This window comes from Crinia signifera, chromosome 9 (assembly GCF_055691185.1).
Source record: "Crinia signifera chromosome 9, ASM5569118v1, whole genome shotgun sequence".
In the NCBI taxonomy this organism is placed as follows: Eukaryota; Metazoa; Chordata; class Amphibia; order Anura; family Myobatrachidae; genus Crinia; species Crinia signifera.
Window position 1 is genome coordinate 119,705,495 of NC_139225.1, and position 17,981 is coordinate 119,723,475.

General features: G+C 46.5%; 1 protein-coding gene across 6 annotated transcripts in view; it reads left to right on the forward strand.

Annotated features, from left to right (window-relative positions):
- Positions 1 to 214: 214 nt before the first annotated feature.
- The window catches only part of LRCH2 (leucine rich repeats and calponin homology domain containing 2), a 140,365-nt gene continuing 122,598 nt past the window's right edge, over positions 215 to 17,981 (forward strand). For 4 of the 6 annotated variants that reach the window (XM_083159600.1, XM_083159602.1, XM_083159598.1 and 1 more), the window contains exon 1: positions 215 to 611. In XM_083159600.1, the coding sequence (XP_083015726.1) occupies positions 284 to 611 (328 nt within the window). In that variant the 5' untranslated portion in view covers positions 215 to 283. The remainder of the gene's footprint in view (positions 612 to 17,981) is intronic. The other 2 variants (XM_083159599.1, XM_083159603.1) reach the window with 1 other exon arrangement.

Sequence of the window (17,981 nt, forward strand, 5' to 3'; positions counted from 1 at the left end):
CAGTATGTAGTGGGCAGAGGTGTACAGGTTTGTAAGTGTGACTGATGATGTGTACTATAGTGTAAGTGGATAGGGCTGTATGGGTGACAAACTGATCAGTGCAGTGTTCAGCACAGACAGCAGTGCCCCTCCCTCCGTCCCGAGTGTTGGTACACCCCCCCCCCCCTTGCTTCGCTCATGGTACAGCCCCTGTAGCAGCGGTAGCGGAGATTGCGCATGCGCACTGAGCCGAGCACTTGCTGCTATAACGGTGTCACTGGCACTGGGCTATTCCTGGGCAGCAATGGCGGCGAGTCAGACGGCGGCGGCCGTGGTGGGGGGCACCGGTGGGCAGGGTGGAGGCGGTACCGGGCAGGCAGGAGGTGGTCTCGGCGGAGGAGCAGGAGGCGTCCTCAGCACGGTGCCCGGTCTGTTTCCCGGCTCGGTGTCCGTGTTCCCCAGCTTCCCCAATGGACCGCACTGGAGCACAGGAACCCTGCACCAGCACACCGTGCGCAGCCTGGACCGGGCCCTGGAGGAGGCGGTGTGCTCCGGCATCCTGAACCTGAGCGGCCGCAGGCTGAGGGACTTCCCGGGCAGCGGCTATGATCTGACGGACACCACACAAGCAGGTGGGGCCATTGTCAGCGATCTGCTCTGCAGGAGGTGCTCAGTCCCGGGCATGTCATTGTCATAAACCATCACCACCAGCATCCCGGGGCATGCCACTGTCAAACGTCAACACCGCCAGCACCCGAGGCATGCACCTTTCATACACTACCATCACCATCATCATACCGGGACATACCACTGTCATATGCCACCACTATCAGCATACCGGGGCATGCCACTGTCCTACATCAACACCAATACCATCCCCGGGCATGCCACTGTCCTACATCAACACCACCAGCATCCCGGGGCATGCCATTGTCAAACGTCAACACCGCCAGCACCCGGGGCATGCACCTGTCATACTCTACCATCACCATCATCATCCCGGGACATACCACTGTCAAATGCCACCACTACCAGCATACCGGGGAATGCCACTGTCCTACATCAACACCAATAGCATCCCCGGGCATGCCACTGTCCTACATCAACACCACCAGCATCCCAGGGCATGCCATTGTCAAACGTCAACACCGCCAGCACCCGGGGCATGCCCCTGTCATACACTACCATCACCATCATCATCCTGGGACATGCCACAATCATACACCACCACTACCACCATGCCGGGACATGTTCCTGTCATACACCACCAGCATTCAGGGGCATGCCACTGTAATACACTACCACCACCACCTCCTTCATCCTGGGACATGCTATGGTCATACACCACCATCCTGGGGCATGCCACTGTCATACACCACCACCATCCTGGGCATGCCACTGTTACATAGTTGTGTATATCCTCTAACATATGCCAGTGGTACTAAGCAACATTCACCTCTGTTGTGACTCCCCTCTCATGGGTAGCAATGTCAAGCATTGTAACCCGATTCCCCATCAATCCTTATCCAGCAGTGTCTGACCCCCATCTCCTCTCGTAGGGAACTCCATCCAGCACTTGGTGACCCTATTCATCGCTCAGTAAGCCGCATCTCATGTGCAGCTCCCTTTAGTTGGCTGTGTTCCATTATCATGCATAGGTTTCCTCAGCCAGCGTTCAGAGACCTTCCTCATGGGGAACCCCATCCAGCACTTTTAATCCTCCCACTAGCAAGCAACCCCATCCAGCTGTTGGTAAGGTAACTTCGCTTTCCTTGAGAATCCATTTATGCTACGCTACGGTCCATATTTTTAGTACTCTTTCTCAAGAACCCCATCCAGGTGCAGTCAGTGTTATTGGGTACCCGTATTTCTCCGAACTCGTTGATAGGTGTTTCTTCACCCAGAAAGCTTTTCAGCTACAATAGTCCTCTTGCTGTAGGTGAACCTTATGCAGTATTCTTCTAGAAACCTTGTGCATTATAATAATTTGTAGCCTTGCAACACAACCCAAGGTAGCAGTGTAACATTCACCTTCGCCCAGTGTATTGATGTGTCAGTGGCCTATTCATTTCAGGTTTCTTGGATGAGTACAGTTGAGTGCTTATAGTATTCAAGAAAAACTATTTGGAACGTAAGACCCTGAAAGAGTTACACATTAGGAACTACTTTATTACTCTGGTTTGTTTCACCATTTTCTCTAGTCTTGGCTACAGTATACATCTGATTTACTAGTGCTATGTTCTTGTTGTGTATAAGTATGTGTCTAATAAGCAGAACGTTTCTGTGACAGTCATGTTTGTATAAAGAGCAATCATTAGTGACCACTTACACCCTATAGTAGCTAGACGAAGCTGCTGTTTCATGTGACCCTTTTATGCCATAACCATTCCAGTGCATGGAGCTCTCCTATTGCTGAAATCATTGCATTCACTGGACGTGTAGTGATATCTTCAGTCTCGGGAAACAGTTATTATGTAAAGATTTTTTTTAACAGAGGGTACATACTGCGGTTTCTTGTTCCAGGGATGCCCCTGCGTATACTGCACGTACAGGTATCCTGTCCCAGGGATGCCCCTGCGTATACTGCACGTACAGGTATCCTGTCCCAGGGATGCCCCTGCGTATACTGCACGTACAGGTAGCCTGTCCCAGGGAAGCCCCTGCGTATACTGCACGTACAGGTAGCCTGTCCCATGGAAGCCCCTGCGTGTATACTGCACGTACAGGTAGCCTGTCCCAGGGATGCCCCTGCGTATACTGCACGTACAGGTATCCTGTCCCAGGGATGCCCCTGCGTATACTGCACGTACAGGTAGCCTGTCCCAGGGAAGCCCCTGCGTGTATACTGCACGTACAGGTAACCTGTCCCAGGGATGCCCCTGCGTATACTGCACGTACAGGTAGCCTGTCCCAGTGATGCCCCTGCGTATACTGCACGTACAGGTAGCCTGTCCCAGGGAAGCCCCTGCGTGTATACTGCACGTACAGGTAGCCTGTCCCAGGGAAGCCCCTGCGTGTATACTGCACGTACAGGTAGCCTGTCCCAGGGAAGCCCCTGCGTGTATACTGCACGTACAGGTAGCCTGTCCCAGGGAAGCCCCTGCGTGTATACTGCACGTACAGGTAGCCTGTCCCAGGGAAGCCCCTGCGTGTATACTGCACGTACAGGTAGCCTGTCCCAGGGATGCCCCTGCGTATACTGTACGTACAGGTAGCCTGTCCCAGGGATGCCCCTGCGTATACTGCACGTACAGGTAGCCTGTCCCAGGGAAGCCCCTGCCTTTATACTGCACGTACAGGTAGTGTGTCCCAGGGAAGCCCCTGCCTGTATCCTGCACGTACAGGTAGCGTGTCCCAGGGAAGCCCCTGCATGTATCCTGCACGTACAGGTAGCGTGTCCCAGGGAAGCCCTGCATGTATACTGCACGTACATGTAGCCTGTCCCAGGGAAGCCCCTGCGTGTATACTGCACGTACAGGTAGTCTGTCCCAGGGAAGCCCCTGCGTGTATACTGCACGTACAGGTAGCCTGTCCCAGGGATGCCCCTACGTATACTGCACGTACAGGTAGCCTGTCCCAGGGAAGCCCCTGCGTGTATACTGCACGTACAGGTAGCCTGTCCCAGGGAAGCCCCTGCGTGTATACTGCACGTACAGGTAGCCTGTCTCAGGGAAGCCCCTGCGTGTATACTGCACGTACAGGTAGCCTGTCCCAGGGAAGCCCCTGCGTGTATACTGCACGTACAGGTAGCCTGTCCCAGGGAAGCCCCTGCGTGTATACTGCACGTACAGGTATCCTGTCCCAGGGAAGCCCCTGCGTGTATACTGCACGTACAGGTAGCCTGTCTCAGGGAAGCCCCTGCGTGTATACTGCACGTACAGGTAGCCTGTCCCAGGGAAGCCCCTGCGTGTATACTGCACGTACAGGTATCCTGTCCCAGGGATGCCCCTACATATACTGCACGTACAGGTAGTCTGTCCCAGGCATGCCCCTGCGTGTATAATGCACGTACAGGTAGTGTGTCCCAGGGAAGCCCCTGCGTGTATACTGCACGTACAGGTAGCCTGTCCCAGGGAAGTACCTGCACTTACGGCATGTACAAAAAGTCTGTACTAAGGAAGTCCCTGTGTGTATATGGTGTAATGTTTAGCAGGTGTCACAGAGAAGCCCTGCATGTGTGCACATTGGGCCTGATTTTGGTTCATTTGCATAAGCAAATTCTCTCTAATGGACAAAACCGGTAATTAGTACAATGTGAAAGGGGTTATCGGTTACAGCTAAACGGTAGCAACACTGCAATCCAAACCGGGTAAAAAGCAGAGTTTTTACCGGTTCGTTGCTGTGCAGTGTGAACGGGTTAATCAGGTCGAGCGACCCGTTTTCCGTTCACACTATGGAAGAGGCAGCGCTTGGAGCAGCGCCATCTCTAAAGGTGCCCACAGACGCATCAATGTTACTGTGCTATGCGTTTTTGACTGTACAATGGTTCTATACAATTTTTCTTCCAGCTTGCAATGTGCACTTGGATGCATGCGATGCGATGCAATGAACCCATGTTTGTACTGTTAATTTTCAGATGTAGTCTAAAAAGTATGTGCAGCACGTACTTTTTTGGACATACAATATCGGGCTCCCGGGAACGCGCATCGCGTCGCACAAGCCCATAAACACCACCCGATAATTGTACATAAGATGCGTTTTGTACTTAAAAAGTACAAAACGCATTCGATAATTGATGCGTCTGTGGGCACCTTAAGTGTTGCCTCCTCCCCACGATGACGCTCTGCCACACCCCCACATGATGTTAGTGAACTGTCAATATTGCTGGTTCGCTGCTGCAATCTGAACAAACCCCACATGCAGGGACGCATCGGGACTGAACCGTTTAAAAGTCCCGGTGCGACCCTGGATTTGCAGTCTGTATGATACAATCAGTCGTTTATACTTGGTGCGTTTTAACCTAGAAAAAAGCCATTGAAGTAAAGTGCGTGTGACTAGTAATATTATATATTTGCAGTACAATGTTGTTACATAGATCACATGTATGTGCCTGTTACTTACAGTAGGATTGTATAGTGCATTACTACCAGTAATACATTGCAGGAATATACATATATTGTCTGTAATAGTGTAGATTATTAGCACCACCTGTGTCCCTCTTCCACCTGCTAGACACATTTTCTCAGACTTTGTAATCCCAACACTTTACATCAATGTAATCTGCTTTTCTGGAGTGTTTTCTTAAGCATTAGCTAATCAGCATCTCCATGTGTGATCTGCTACATCCACCATAGGACATCACCAAGTGATCGCTGTATCCAGGGTACATGTGCTTCTGTTGTCCTGTACTTTTACTCCCCTTCTTAAAATTAAATCTGTATCTGGCTGTGCATCTGCACTCTGTTCCACGCTTGGTGTGTAGGTAGGTGGTGTGTTATTGCACTATCATCTGCCCCTATAATTCACTTTCAGCATTCAGGGTCAGAAAAGAAAGGGCCATTAGATTTCCTGCTGCTCAGGATAGTGATTGTCCTCTACACCTCAACTCTAGTGTATGTATGTATGATGTATTGGAGGATCCATATTTCAGCACACTTGTTTTTTATCTGTGTTCTCATTGGATCACTAGAAATGTGTGATCATAAATGCTGAGGACAAAGTCATTGTAAATGTTGACCTCCATATAGTATTTGTGATTTAGATGCTGAACAAAAATCAGACTTCCCTTACCTTTTAGTCATACATGTAACAATAATATTGCATTAAAAACTATAGCTTGGTTCTATTTCTGAATGTTGTTTCTGAATATAATATATGCAGTTCTGGGCAATTAAAACTATTCTTCCAATGAAAATAGTTTTTTTTTTTTGTAATCTGCTGTTATGGGTGGACTGGTGCACCGTATTGTTTGCGTGGGGAGTGATTGTTAGCTATTGGTATAATGCCGTCTTTCTTGTGTCCTGGCCTGTGAGCGGTGCTTTGTTGCTTGAGGCATGAACACATTTATGGGCTTTGTGATCACTTAGATGGAATCCCAATGAGGAGCATAATTCTCTAGCACTGCGTTCTGGGTTTTCACATACAGAATTTTTCCGTTTGTGGAAGAAACCTTTAAATGTTGTGTTTTTTTTTTTATTTATTTTTTAATCTATAGATTTTTTTTTTAAAATAAGAGATGTTAAGTATAGTTGTAATTTGCACACTTTCACATATTTTCATCTTGTAAGAAATTTAAAGGTACTTGTTTCCTAGCACGGCGCCAGCGACTTTAATTGCATCCATCGGGACCCAAATAATCGCGTTGATCGCATCACAACGTGATTTTTTACATTGGAACCAGTGTAAAATGGTCCCTGAGACCCGATTTTACATTGGCCCCAATGTAAAATGCCCCCCAGACCCCAATTTTCATTGTATACCCACCCTCATGGGTGAAATGCCCCCCCATTGTTAACGCCACCCCACGATCAACGCCAACCCGAAGCGTGGCGAGGGTGGCGGTACGCGTCTTCCGACCTTTTCATACCCCCACTATCCACGTCGGCGTGGAGTTTATTTTATATAGTGTGGCGAACCACTAAGCCCAAAGCGTGGCGAGCGGACGCGCATTACTTCACCGGGGCTCGCTGCGCTCGCCACACTATATAAAATCAACTCCATGCCGACGTGGATAGTGGGGGTATGAAAAGGTTGGAGGACGCGTACCGCCGCCCCTCGCGGGCTTGCTACGCTCGCCACGCTTCGGGTTGCCGTTAACAATGTGGGGGGGCAATCGGGCCGATTTAACATTGTTCCCTATGTAAAATCGCATCGGTCGCATCGCATGCCATTATAATGGCATGTGATGGACGCGATCAATGTGATTTTTTTTTTTTAATAGCCGGCTAATTTAACATTGCTCCCTATGTAATATCGCGTTGATCGCATCGCGTGCCATTATAATGGCATGCGATGGATGCGATCAACGCGATTTTTTCATTGCCACCAATAAAGGCTATAAATAGTCAAATATAGCGTCGGTCGCGTTCATCGCATACCTTAAGTTACCTTAACTTAAGGTATGCGATCACCCACGACGGGCGCCGCGCTAGGAAACAAGTACCATTTTAAATAATGGTTTTAGTTTTGGAGTGATCAATATGCAAGCATTTATCATATCATTTCTTTATTGAAGCCCCCATGAAAACCAAACCTTTTATATCCTATATGGATTTGTTAGCTTTAAAATGTGTAAAGACCCATAAACACTAGACAGGGTTCGCAAATACGCGCTATAGCGCGTATTTTACCCTAAAACGGCAACCGGGGACTCAGTTCTTCAAACTAAAGGAGTCCCCGAGGACGCGCTGAGCTGCGCCTGTGAGCCGCCGTTAGCCAATCACAGCAGCGGCAGCGCCGGGACCCAATCATTACACAGTGGCCGTCCGGGCCGGCAGCCAATCATTGCAAGTGCGCGCCATTCATTTACTAAAGCCGCGCGCCCTGCCATTTGTGAGAGCAGGACAGGTTCATGGTCAGTGTCTTTGCGGCTCTGCATCCTTCTGCCGCCCCCCCGTCCATTCTGCTGCTGAGAGCGGGGGACGGGATGCGATATGGCTGTAACAACTGACAGCCACTCTCGGCATAAGAGGTGAGCGGGCTGTCAGTGGGACTGGATGTGGCTGGAAGAGCTGACACGCTGCTCAACTCAAAGCAGCGTTTCAGCTCTTCCAGCCACATCCAGTCCCCCCGCCTCGCAGACAGCCCGCTCACCTACTCTTTCATCGTCTTGTATCAGCTTTACCAGCCCCCCCGGGGCAGCGAGCAACAAATGCGCCCCCACCCTTGTGGCAACCAGAATAACCCCCACAACCCTTGGCAACCAGAACAACCCCCCCCCCTGGCAACCAGAATAACACCCCCCCCCCCCCTGCGCCAACCAGAATGTAACCTTTACAAGCAGCATGTAACCCCTGCAAGGAGCATGTAACCCCTGGCAACAAGCATGTAGGTAAGCAGCACTTATTTGCTATAATACATACTGGGCATTACATTGTGTGCTATAATACATACTGGTCATATCGGTGTGTTCTATAATGTGTACTGGGGCATAACTGTGTGTGCTGTAATGTGTACTGGGCATAACTGTGTGTGCTATAATGTGTACTGGGCATTACGGTGTGTGCTATAATGTGTACTGGGCATAACTGTGTGTTCTATAATGTGTACTGGGCATTACGGTGTGTGCTATAATGTGTACTACTATGTGACCACACCACTTTCCCCAAAAAAACATGCCCTAAATTTTTAGCGCCTTCGGCGCGCACTGTCCATGTTTTCAGGTTTATATAGTTTCTAGTATACATGTATCTTTATGCGAGTGGGCCAACGGTGTGTGCTATAATGTGTACTGGGCATTATGGTGTGTGCTATAATGTGTACTGGGCATTATGGTGTGTGCTATAATGTGTACTGGGCATTACGGTGTGTGCTATAATGTGTACTGGGCATTACGGTGTGTGCTATAATGTGTACTACTATGTGACCACACCACTTTCCCCCCAAAAAAAACATGCCCTAAATTTTTAGCGCGCGCCTTCGGCGCGCACTGTCCATGTTTTCAGGTTTATATAGTTTCTAGTATACATGTACCTTTATGCGAGTGGGCCAACGGTGTGTGCTATAATGTGTACTGGGCATTACGGTGTGTGCTATAATGTGTACTGGGCATTACGGTGTGTGCTATAATGTGTACTACTATGTGATCACACCACTTCCCCCAAAAAAACATGCCCTAAATTTTTTGCGCGCGCCTTTGGCGCGCACTGTCCTTGTTTTCAGGTTTATATAGTTTCTAGTATACATGTACCTTTATGCAAGTGGGCCAATTGATACTTACCCCCCCAAACCACATGTGCCATGCTGCGGAGAAGGGGAGAGGAGGCTTTATTCCGTTAGGACCCAGAAAAGGTCCGGTAGGACCCCAATTTTTAGAAGTGAAGGGTCCCGGGACCCACTTTTTTGGGTGGTTTTCGCGAACACTGACTAGAGCAGGCATGTCCAAACTGTTTGCCCTCCAGCTGTGGTGAAACTATACATCCCAGAATGCCTTGCCATAATTTTAGCATTCCCCGATAACAAAACTGTGGCAGGGCATGATGGGACTTGTAGTTTCACAACAGCTGGAGGGCCATAGTTTGGACATACCTGGTCTAGAGGATATTGGGAAAGTTATTGCAAAAATAGGGACTTCTGAGTGATAGTGTTCACAATGTCTAGTTTGTGCACTCAGTATCTTTATCAATTAGTGCCCCCGTGCATCGTTAACAATGATTGATGTCTGCAGAACATGCAAGTTAATTTGGCTATATATAGCCAAACGTTATGCATGTTCAGCAGGACCTGGTGACCTCTCTGAACGATATAATTTACCGATACCGTTCAGTGTGTATGCATGATATCGGGGCCCTGCGGACGATAGTGTTAATTATTTCGACCCTAGCCCCTATCTTCTAGTGTGTATGCGGCTTAAAACACTGTGGCTCTAGTCCAGCGTTCGCCAACCCGTCGCTCGCGAGCGACGGGTAGCTCGCCGGGTGTTTTACAGTAGCTCGGGGCTCAGTGACCTCCTGCCGCGCAGCGCGTCCTTGCTTGGCGGCAGGAGGTCAGAAAGTGAGTTACTGTAATGCCGCGTTTCTGGACCTGGCGGCGGCAGTGACCTCCTGCCGCGTAGCGCTTCTTTGCTTGGTGGCAGTGTGCCCTCCTGTCCAGACGTCCCCAACATGCCGCACTTATCGACGCCACAGCCTCTGCTGAACTCCTGCGCCCCAGCCTCTGCTTAACTCCTGCGCCACAGCCTCTGCTGAACTCCGTTACGTAATTATTATTTTTTAAACCGTGTGTGCGCAACTGTTTACTGCTTGAGGAATAATGGGCATCATGTGTATGGCATATGTTTAGTGAGTCATTAAACATATGCCACACAAATAATGGCCATTACACATATGCCCCACACATTGATACTCATTAATTAATAATCATCAAGGTGTGTGGGGCATATGCCACACACATGATGCCACACACTTGATGCTCATTAATAATGAGCTTCATGCTGTGGGGCATTTGTATAATGGGCATCATGTGTGTGGCATCATGTGTGGGCATCATGTGTGTGGCATATGCCCCAGATACCTTGATGATTATTAATTAATGAGCATCACGGTGTGTGGCATATGTATAATGGGCATCACGGTGTGTGGCATATGTATAATGGGCATCACAGTGGGGCATATGTATAATGGGCATCACGGTGTGTGACATATGTATAATGGGCATCACGGTGTGGGGCATATGTGTATTGGGCATCACGGTGTGGGGCATATGTATAATGGGCATCACAGTGGGGCATATGTATAATGGAGCTTCACGGTGTGTGGCATTTGTATAACAGAGTATCACGTTGTTGGGCATATGCATAATGGGCATTGTGTGTGTGGCATATGCATAATGGAGCATCACGGTGTGGGGCATTTGTATAATGGAGAATCACGGTGTGTGGTATATGTATAATGAGCATCACGGTGTGTGGCATATGTATAATGAGCATCACGTGTGTGGCATATGTATAATGAGCATCACGGTGTGTGGCATATGTATAATGAGCATCACGGTGTGTGGCATATGTATAATGAGCATCACAGTGTGGGGCATTTGTATAATGGAGCATCACGGTGCGGGGCATATTTATAATGGGTATCACGGACTGCACTATTGGGGTCATGTGTATCTGGCACTGCACTATTGAGGGCATTTGTGTATCACACCCCCATTTTCCATGGCCGCACCCCATGTGGCTACAGCTCTTAGAGAGCTGACCATGCCCCCATAGCGCAAAAAATGGGGGATGTAGCCTCGCAGGAGTTCCACGGTAGTAGCTGAACCCTCTAATTTTTGGCGCGTGCCTTTGGCACGCGCGGATGTCTCTTCTCCTCTACCTACAGTGTTGGGAGGTATGTTTGTGACATATTGGACATTGCAGTGTGTGCCATATTATGTCTGGGGCATTGCAGTGTGTGGCCTAATGTGTCAGGGGCATTACGGTTTGTGGCATTATGTGTAAAGGGCATTTTTTTGATATTATGCAGATTTTTAAACATTTTTTACTTTAGTAGCTCTTCGGGCGGTTTATTTTGTCGCGAGTAGCTCCCGACCCAAAAAAGGTTGGAGACCACTGCTCTAGTCAATACATTTTCCCCTGTTTCTTTTTTTTGTGCTTAGTATTTGGTAGCTTGGGGGAGTAAGAAGCTGGTCATTTATTGTGTAAAGCTGTCTGTACACGGTGCAATCTGGTCGCTGAGCAATTTTGGCTTAAAATCGCTCAGCAATATATTGCTCCGTGTACCATTTTGATCATTGACCAGCGGTTTTGGCAGAAAATTGCAAGCTATTCTGTCTCTACCTCATTTTAAGTAAAAATTACTGATCGCTGGTGCACAGTGCATTGTACACCAGCGAACAGCAATTTTTTGCCATAATCAGAGACCATGAAGGGCTGGCAGTGGGAGCGCGCTCCCGGCGATTTATCTCCCACAGCACATGAAATCACTGGCAATATGGTCGCTCAGCGATATGTGCTGAAATCGCCCCCATGTGTACACGGATAAAGAACTTCTGGTTGGTTTAACGGAGAAGTCTAGCAAAGCGGGAAGCAAATGATTGATGTCCAAAGCTGCCATTCTGTCCAAACAGCACCACTGGTTGCTAAGTGTGTATGCACATGGACAATATTTTTGTTACGGAAATGCATCAAAGTCAGAAAATAATTTTACATGTATTTCAGTTTAAAGGTTAATTAACCAAATGCTACATTTTATTAAACGTAAAATAAAAAAAATATATAACTGGAAGTTTTGTAGAATTTTTTTTGTTTCTACTGTTTGTATGACTACTAAATAAACAAATGTATATTAACCCCTTCCTGACAGAGCCAGTTTTTGCGTTCCTGACAGAGCCCTTTTTTTCAAATCTGACATGTCTCACTTAAGTGGGGATAACTTTTTTTTGCTTTTACTTATCCCAGTGATTTTGAGATTGTTTTTTCGTGACACATTGTACTTCAAGTTAGTGGTAAATTTTCGTCGATACGGTCTGTGTTTTTTTGTGAAAAATACCAAAATATCGTGAAAAAATGGAAAATTTAGCGATTTGCAAAATGTTAAATTTTCTGCTTGTGAGACAAATAATCTTACCACTCAAAATAGTGAATAACTAACATAGACCATATGTCTACTTTATGTTGACATCATTATTTCAACTTCCTTTTAATTTTTTTGGACACTAGGAGGCTTACAATATGAATAGCAAATTCTCAATTTTTCAAGAAAATTTCAAACACTGATTTTTTTAGGGACCAGTTCAGTTCTGATGTGACTTTGAGGGACTTGTATGTGAGACACCCCCATAAATGATGCCATTTCAAAAACTGCACCCCTCACAGTATTCAAAACAGCATTTTGGAAGTTTGTTAACCCTTTAGGTGTTTCACAGGAATTAAAACAAAGTGTAGGTGAAATTTCAAAATTTCTTTTTTTTTGCAGATTTGCAATTTTAATACATTTTTCTAAGGAACACAGTACATTTTACTAGAGAAATGTGACTAAAAATTGATTCCCCCAATTCTTTTGTTTTCATAAATATCCTATATGTGGCCCTAGTGTGCACGGTGACCAAACCACAGGCTTCATAATAGAAGGAGCACCTACTTGATTTTGGAGCCTCCTTTTTATGAGATTATTTTTTAGGCACCATGTAGGTTTCTAGGCACCATAACATGCTAAAAGTTAGGAACCCCCCCACAAGTGACCCCATTTTGCAAACTACACCCCTCAGGGAATTCATCTAGGGGTATAGTGTACATTTCAAACCCGCAGGGGTTTCACCAATTGTGGTACAACTGGGCAGTGAAAATGAAAAATTATTTTTTTTACACAAAAATGCAGTTCTGGCTCCAAATTTGTCATTTTCAGAAGGTATGAAGGAGACAAAGCACCCCAAAATCTGTGCCCCAATTTCTCCCGAGTACGGCAATGCCTCACATGTGACCAAAAAATACCAGTTGGGTGCATGGCAGGACTCAAAAGGGAAGGAGTGATTTTTGGATTTTGCAGCTCAGATTCTGGTGGAATTTTGGTGGGTGCTATGTCGCATTAGCAAGACCCCCCAAGCACCAATACAGTGGAACCCCCCCACAAGTCACCCCATTTTGAAAACTACACCCCTCAGGGAATTCATCTAGGGGTATAGTGTACATTTCAAACCCCCAGGGGTTTCACCAATTTTGATACAAGTGGGCAGTGAAAATGAAAAATTACATTTTTTTACACAAAAATGCAGTTCTGGCTCAAAATTTTTCATTTTCAGAAGGTATGAAGGAGAAAAAGCACCCCAAAATCTGTGCCCCAATTTCTCCCGAGTACGGCAATGCCTCACATGTGACCAAAAAATACCAGTTGGGTGCATGGCAGGACTCAGAAGGGAAGGAGTGATTTTTGGATTTTGCAGCACAGATTCTGGTGGAATGAATGGTGGGTGCTATGTTGCACCAATACAGTGGAACCCCCCCACAAGTCACCCCATTTTGCAAACTACACCCCTCAGGGAATTCATCTAGGGGTATAGTGTACATTTCAAACCCCCAGGGGTTTCACCAATTTTGATACAAGTGGGCAGTGAAAATGAAAAATTACATTTTTTTACACAAAAATGCAGTTCTGGCTCACAATTTTTCATTTTCAGAAGGTATGAAGGAGAAAAAGCACCCCAAAATATGTGCCCCAATTTCTTCCGAGTACGGCAATGCCTCACATGTGACCAAAAAATACCAGTTGGGTGCATGGCAGGACTCAGAACGGAAGGAGTGATTTTTGGATTTTGCGGCTCAGATTCTGGTGGAATTTTGGTGGGTGCTATGTCGCATTAGCAAGACCCCCCAAGCACCAATACAGTGGAACCCCCCCACAAGTCACCCCATTTTGCAAACTACACCCCTCAGGGAATTCATCTAGGGGTATAGTGTACATTTAAAACCCCCAGGGGTTTCACCAATTTTGATACAAGTGGGCAGTGAAAAAGAAAAATTACATTTTTTACACAAAAATGCAGTTCTGGCTCAAAATTTTTCATTTTCAGAAGGTATGAAGGAGAAAAAGCACCCCAAAATCTGTGCCCCAATTTCTCCCGAGTACGGCAATGCCTCACATGTGACCAAAAAATACCAGTTGGGTGCATGGCAGGACTCAGAAGGGAAGGAGTGATTTTTGGATTTTGCAGCTCAGATTCTGGTGGAATTTTGGTGGGTGCTATGTCGCATTAGCAAGACCCCCCAAGCACCAATACAGTGGAACCCCCCCACAAGTCACCCCATTTTGCAAACTACACCCCTCAGGGAATTCATCTAGGGGTATAGTGTACATTTCAAACCCCCAGGGGTTTCACCAATTTTGATACAACTGGGCAGTGAAAATGAAAAATTACATTTTTTTACACAAAAATGCAGTTCTGGCTCAAAATTTTTCATTTTCAGAAGGTATGAAGGAGAAAAAGCACCCCAAAATCTGTGCCCCAATTTCTCCCGAGTACGGCAATGCCTCACATGTGACCAAAAAATACCAGTTGGGTGCATGGCAGGACTCAGAACGGAAGGAGTGATTTTTGGATTTTGCAGCACACATTCTGGTGGAATGAATGGTGGGTGCTATGTTGCACCAATACAGTGGAACCCCCCCACAAGTCACCCCATTTTGCAAAGTACACCCCTCAGGGAATTCATCTAGGGGTATAGTGTACATTTCAAACCCCCAGGGGTTTCACCAATTTTGATACAAGTGGGCAGTGAAAATGAAAAATTACATTTTTTTACACAAAAATGCAGTTCTGGCTCACAATTTTTCATTTTCAGAAGGTATGAAGGAGAAAAAGCACCCCAAAATATGTGCCCCAATTTCTTCCGAGTACGGCAATGCCTCACATGTGACCAAAAAATACCAGTTGGGTGCATGGCAGGACTCAGAACGGAAGGAGTGATTTTTGGATTTTGCGGCTCAGATTCTGGTGGAATTTTGGTGGGTGCTATGTCGCATTAGCAAGACCCCCCAAGCACCAATACAGTGGAACCCCCCCACAAGTCACCCCATTTTGCAAACTACACCCCTCAGGGAATTCATCTAGGGGTATAGTGTACATTTAAAACCCCCAGGGGTTTCACCAATTTTGATACAAGTGGGCAGTGAACATGAAAAATTACATTTTTTACACAAAAATGCAGTTCTGGCTCAAAATTTTTCATTTTCAGAAGATATGAAGGAGAAAAAGCACCCCAAAATCTGTGCCCCAATTTCTCCCGAGTACGGCAATGCCTCACATGTGACCAAAAAATACCAGTTGGGTGCATGGCAGGACTCAAAAGGGAAGGAGTGATTTTTGGATTTTGCAGCTCAGATTCTGGTGGAATTTTGGTGGGTGCTATGTCGCATTAGCAAGACCCCCCAAGCACCAATACAGTAGAACCCCCCCACAAGTGACCCCATTTTGCAAACTACACCCCTCAGGGAATTCATCTAGGGGTATAGTGTACATTTCAAACCCCCAGGGGTTTCACCAATTTTGATACAAGTGGGCAGTGAAAAAGAAAAATTACATTTTTTACACAAAAATGCAGTTCTGGCTCAAAATTTTTCATTTTCAGAAGGTATGAAGGAGAAAAAGCACCCCAAAATCTGTGCCCCAATTTCTCCCGAGTACGGCAATGCCTCACATGTGACCAAAAAATACCAGTTGGGTGCATGGCAGGACTCAGAAGGGAAGGAGTGATTTTTGGATTTTGCAGCACAGATTCTGGTGGAATGAATGGTGGGTGCTATGTTGCACCAATACAGTGGAACCCCCCCACAAGTCACCCCATTTTGCAAACTACACCCCTCAGGGAATTCATCTAGGGGTATAGTGTACATTTCAAACCCCCAGGGGTTTCACCAATTTTGATACAAGTGGGCAGTGAAAATGAAAAATTACATTTTTTTACACAAAAATGCAGTTCTGGCTCAAAATATTTCATTTTCAGAAGGTATGAAGGAGAAAAAGCACCCCAAAATCTGTGCCCCAATTTCTCCCGAGTACGGCAATGCCTCATGTGTGACCAAAAAGTGGCAGGACTCAGAAGGGAAGGAGTGATATTTGGAGTTTGCAGCACAAATTCTGGTGGAATGATGGTGGGTGCTATGTCGCATTAGCAAGACCCCCCAAGCACCAATACAGTGGACCCCCCCCACAAGTGACCCCATTTTGCAAACTACACCCCTCAGGGAATTCATCTAGGGGTATAGTGTACATTTCAAACCCCCAGGGGTTTCACCAATTTTGATAAAACTGGGCAGTGAACATGAAAAATTACATTTTTTTACACAAAAATGCAGTTCTGGCTCAAAATTTTTCATTTTCACAAGGAATGAAGGAGAAAAAGCACCCCAAAATCTGTGCCCCAATATCTCCCGAGTACGGCAATGCCTCACATGTGACCAAAAAATACCAGTTGGGTGCATGGCAGGACTCAGAAGGGAAGGAGTGATTTTTGGATTTTGCGGCTCAGATTCTGGTGGAATGAATGGTGGGTGCTATGTGGCATTAGCAAGACCCCCGAAGCACGGTGAAATGATGAACCTAATATTCCATAGATGTGTGGTATATTTTAAAACACTCCTTTATACATAGGCCGGGTTTGTCGGGGCAAGTGTCACACTGGAAAATAGTTTGCTTTCTTATTCCCTTTTTATAGCAAACTTTGCACCTTTTTTGTGTCCTGCCCTTTTTTCCAGTGGAGGGGATTTCATCAGGAAAATGCTGCCCTGGTACAATACGGGGGCCAGTACTAGAAGTACTGGGGCCCTCTGCCTGCTGGTTCCCAAATATTAGGCCCTTTATGACTTCCTCTTGAAAGTGCATAAATGTCCCCCTCTGGCCGGTAGAACGGAATAGCACGTAAGCGTTATACAGTGCCATCTGGATGATATACACGGCCACCTTCTTGTACCAGATTTTTGTTTTCCGCAGGGCACTGTACGGCTTCAGTACCTGATCAGAAAGATCCACTCCGCCCATGTACCTATTGTAATCCAGGATACAATTAGGTTTGGAGGTGTGGGTACTGGTACCTCGTACAGGGACGGAGGTGGTACTGTCTCCGTGAATTGTTGTCAGTATAAGGACATCCCTCTTGTCCTTATATTTGACCAACAACATATTTTCGGTGCATATTCCCCTGCTTTCACCCCTTCTCATTATTTGGGCAATGTGCGTTTTTGGGAGGCCTCTTTGGTTCTTGCGCACAGTACCGCAAGCTGCTGTACCTCTTGAACCAAGGGCCTTAAACAGGGGGATGCTAGTGTAAAAGTTATCCACATAGAGGTGATAACCTTTATCCAGGAAGGGGTGCACTAAATCCCAGACAATTTTCCCACTAACACCTACGAGGGAGGGGGGGCATTCTGGCGGTTGAATTCTTGAATCCTTCCCTTCATAAACCCTAAACCTGTGGGTGTACCCTGAGGTGCTTTCACACAGCTTATACATTTTTATGCCATACCTTGCCCTCTTACTGGGAAGGTACTGGCGGAATCTAACCCTTCCTTTAAAATGTATAAGGGACTCGTCGATACAAATAAATTTTTCAGGGATGTACACCTCTTCAAATTTGGCACTGAAATGATCAATGACCGGCCTGACTTTGAATAGCCGGTCAAAGGTGGGATCATCTCTGGGTGGGCACTGTGCATTATCGGTGTAATGTATAAATTTAAGAATTGTCTCAAATCGAGTCCGGGGCATGGCCATACGGTAAAATGGAGTACTGTACAGAACATCTGTACTCCAATATTGCCTAATTTCTGGCTTTTTTACTATGCCCATATGAAACACCAGACCCCAAAACGTCATCATCTCTACTGCATCTACAGGGGTCCACCTAGCAAATG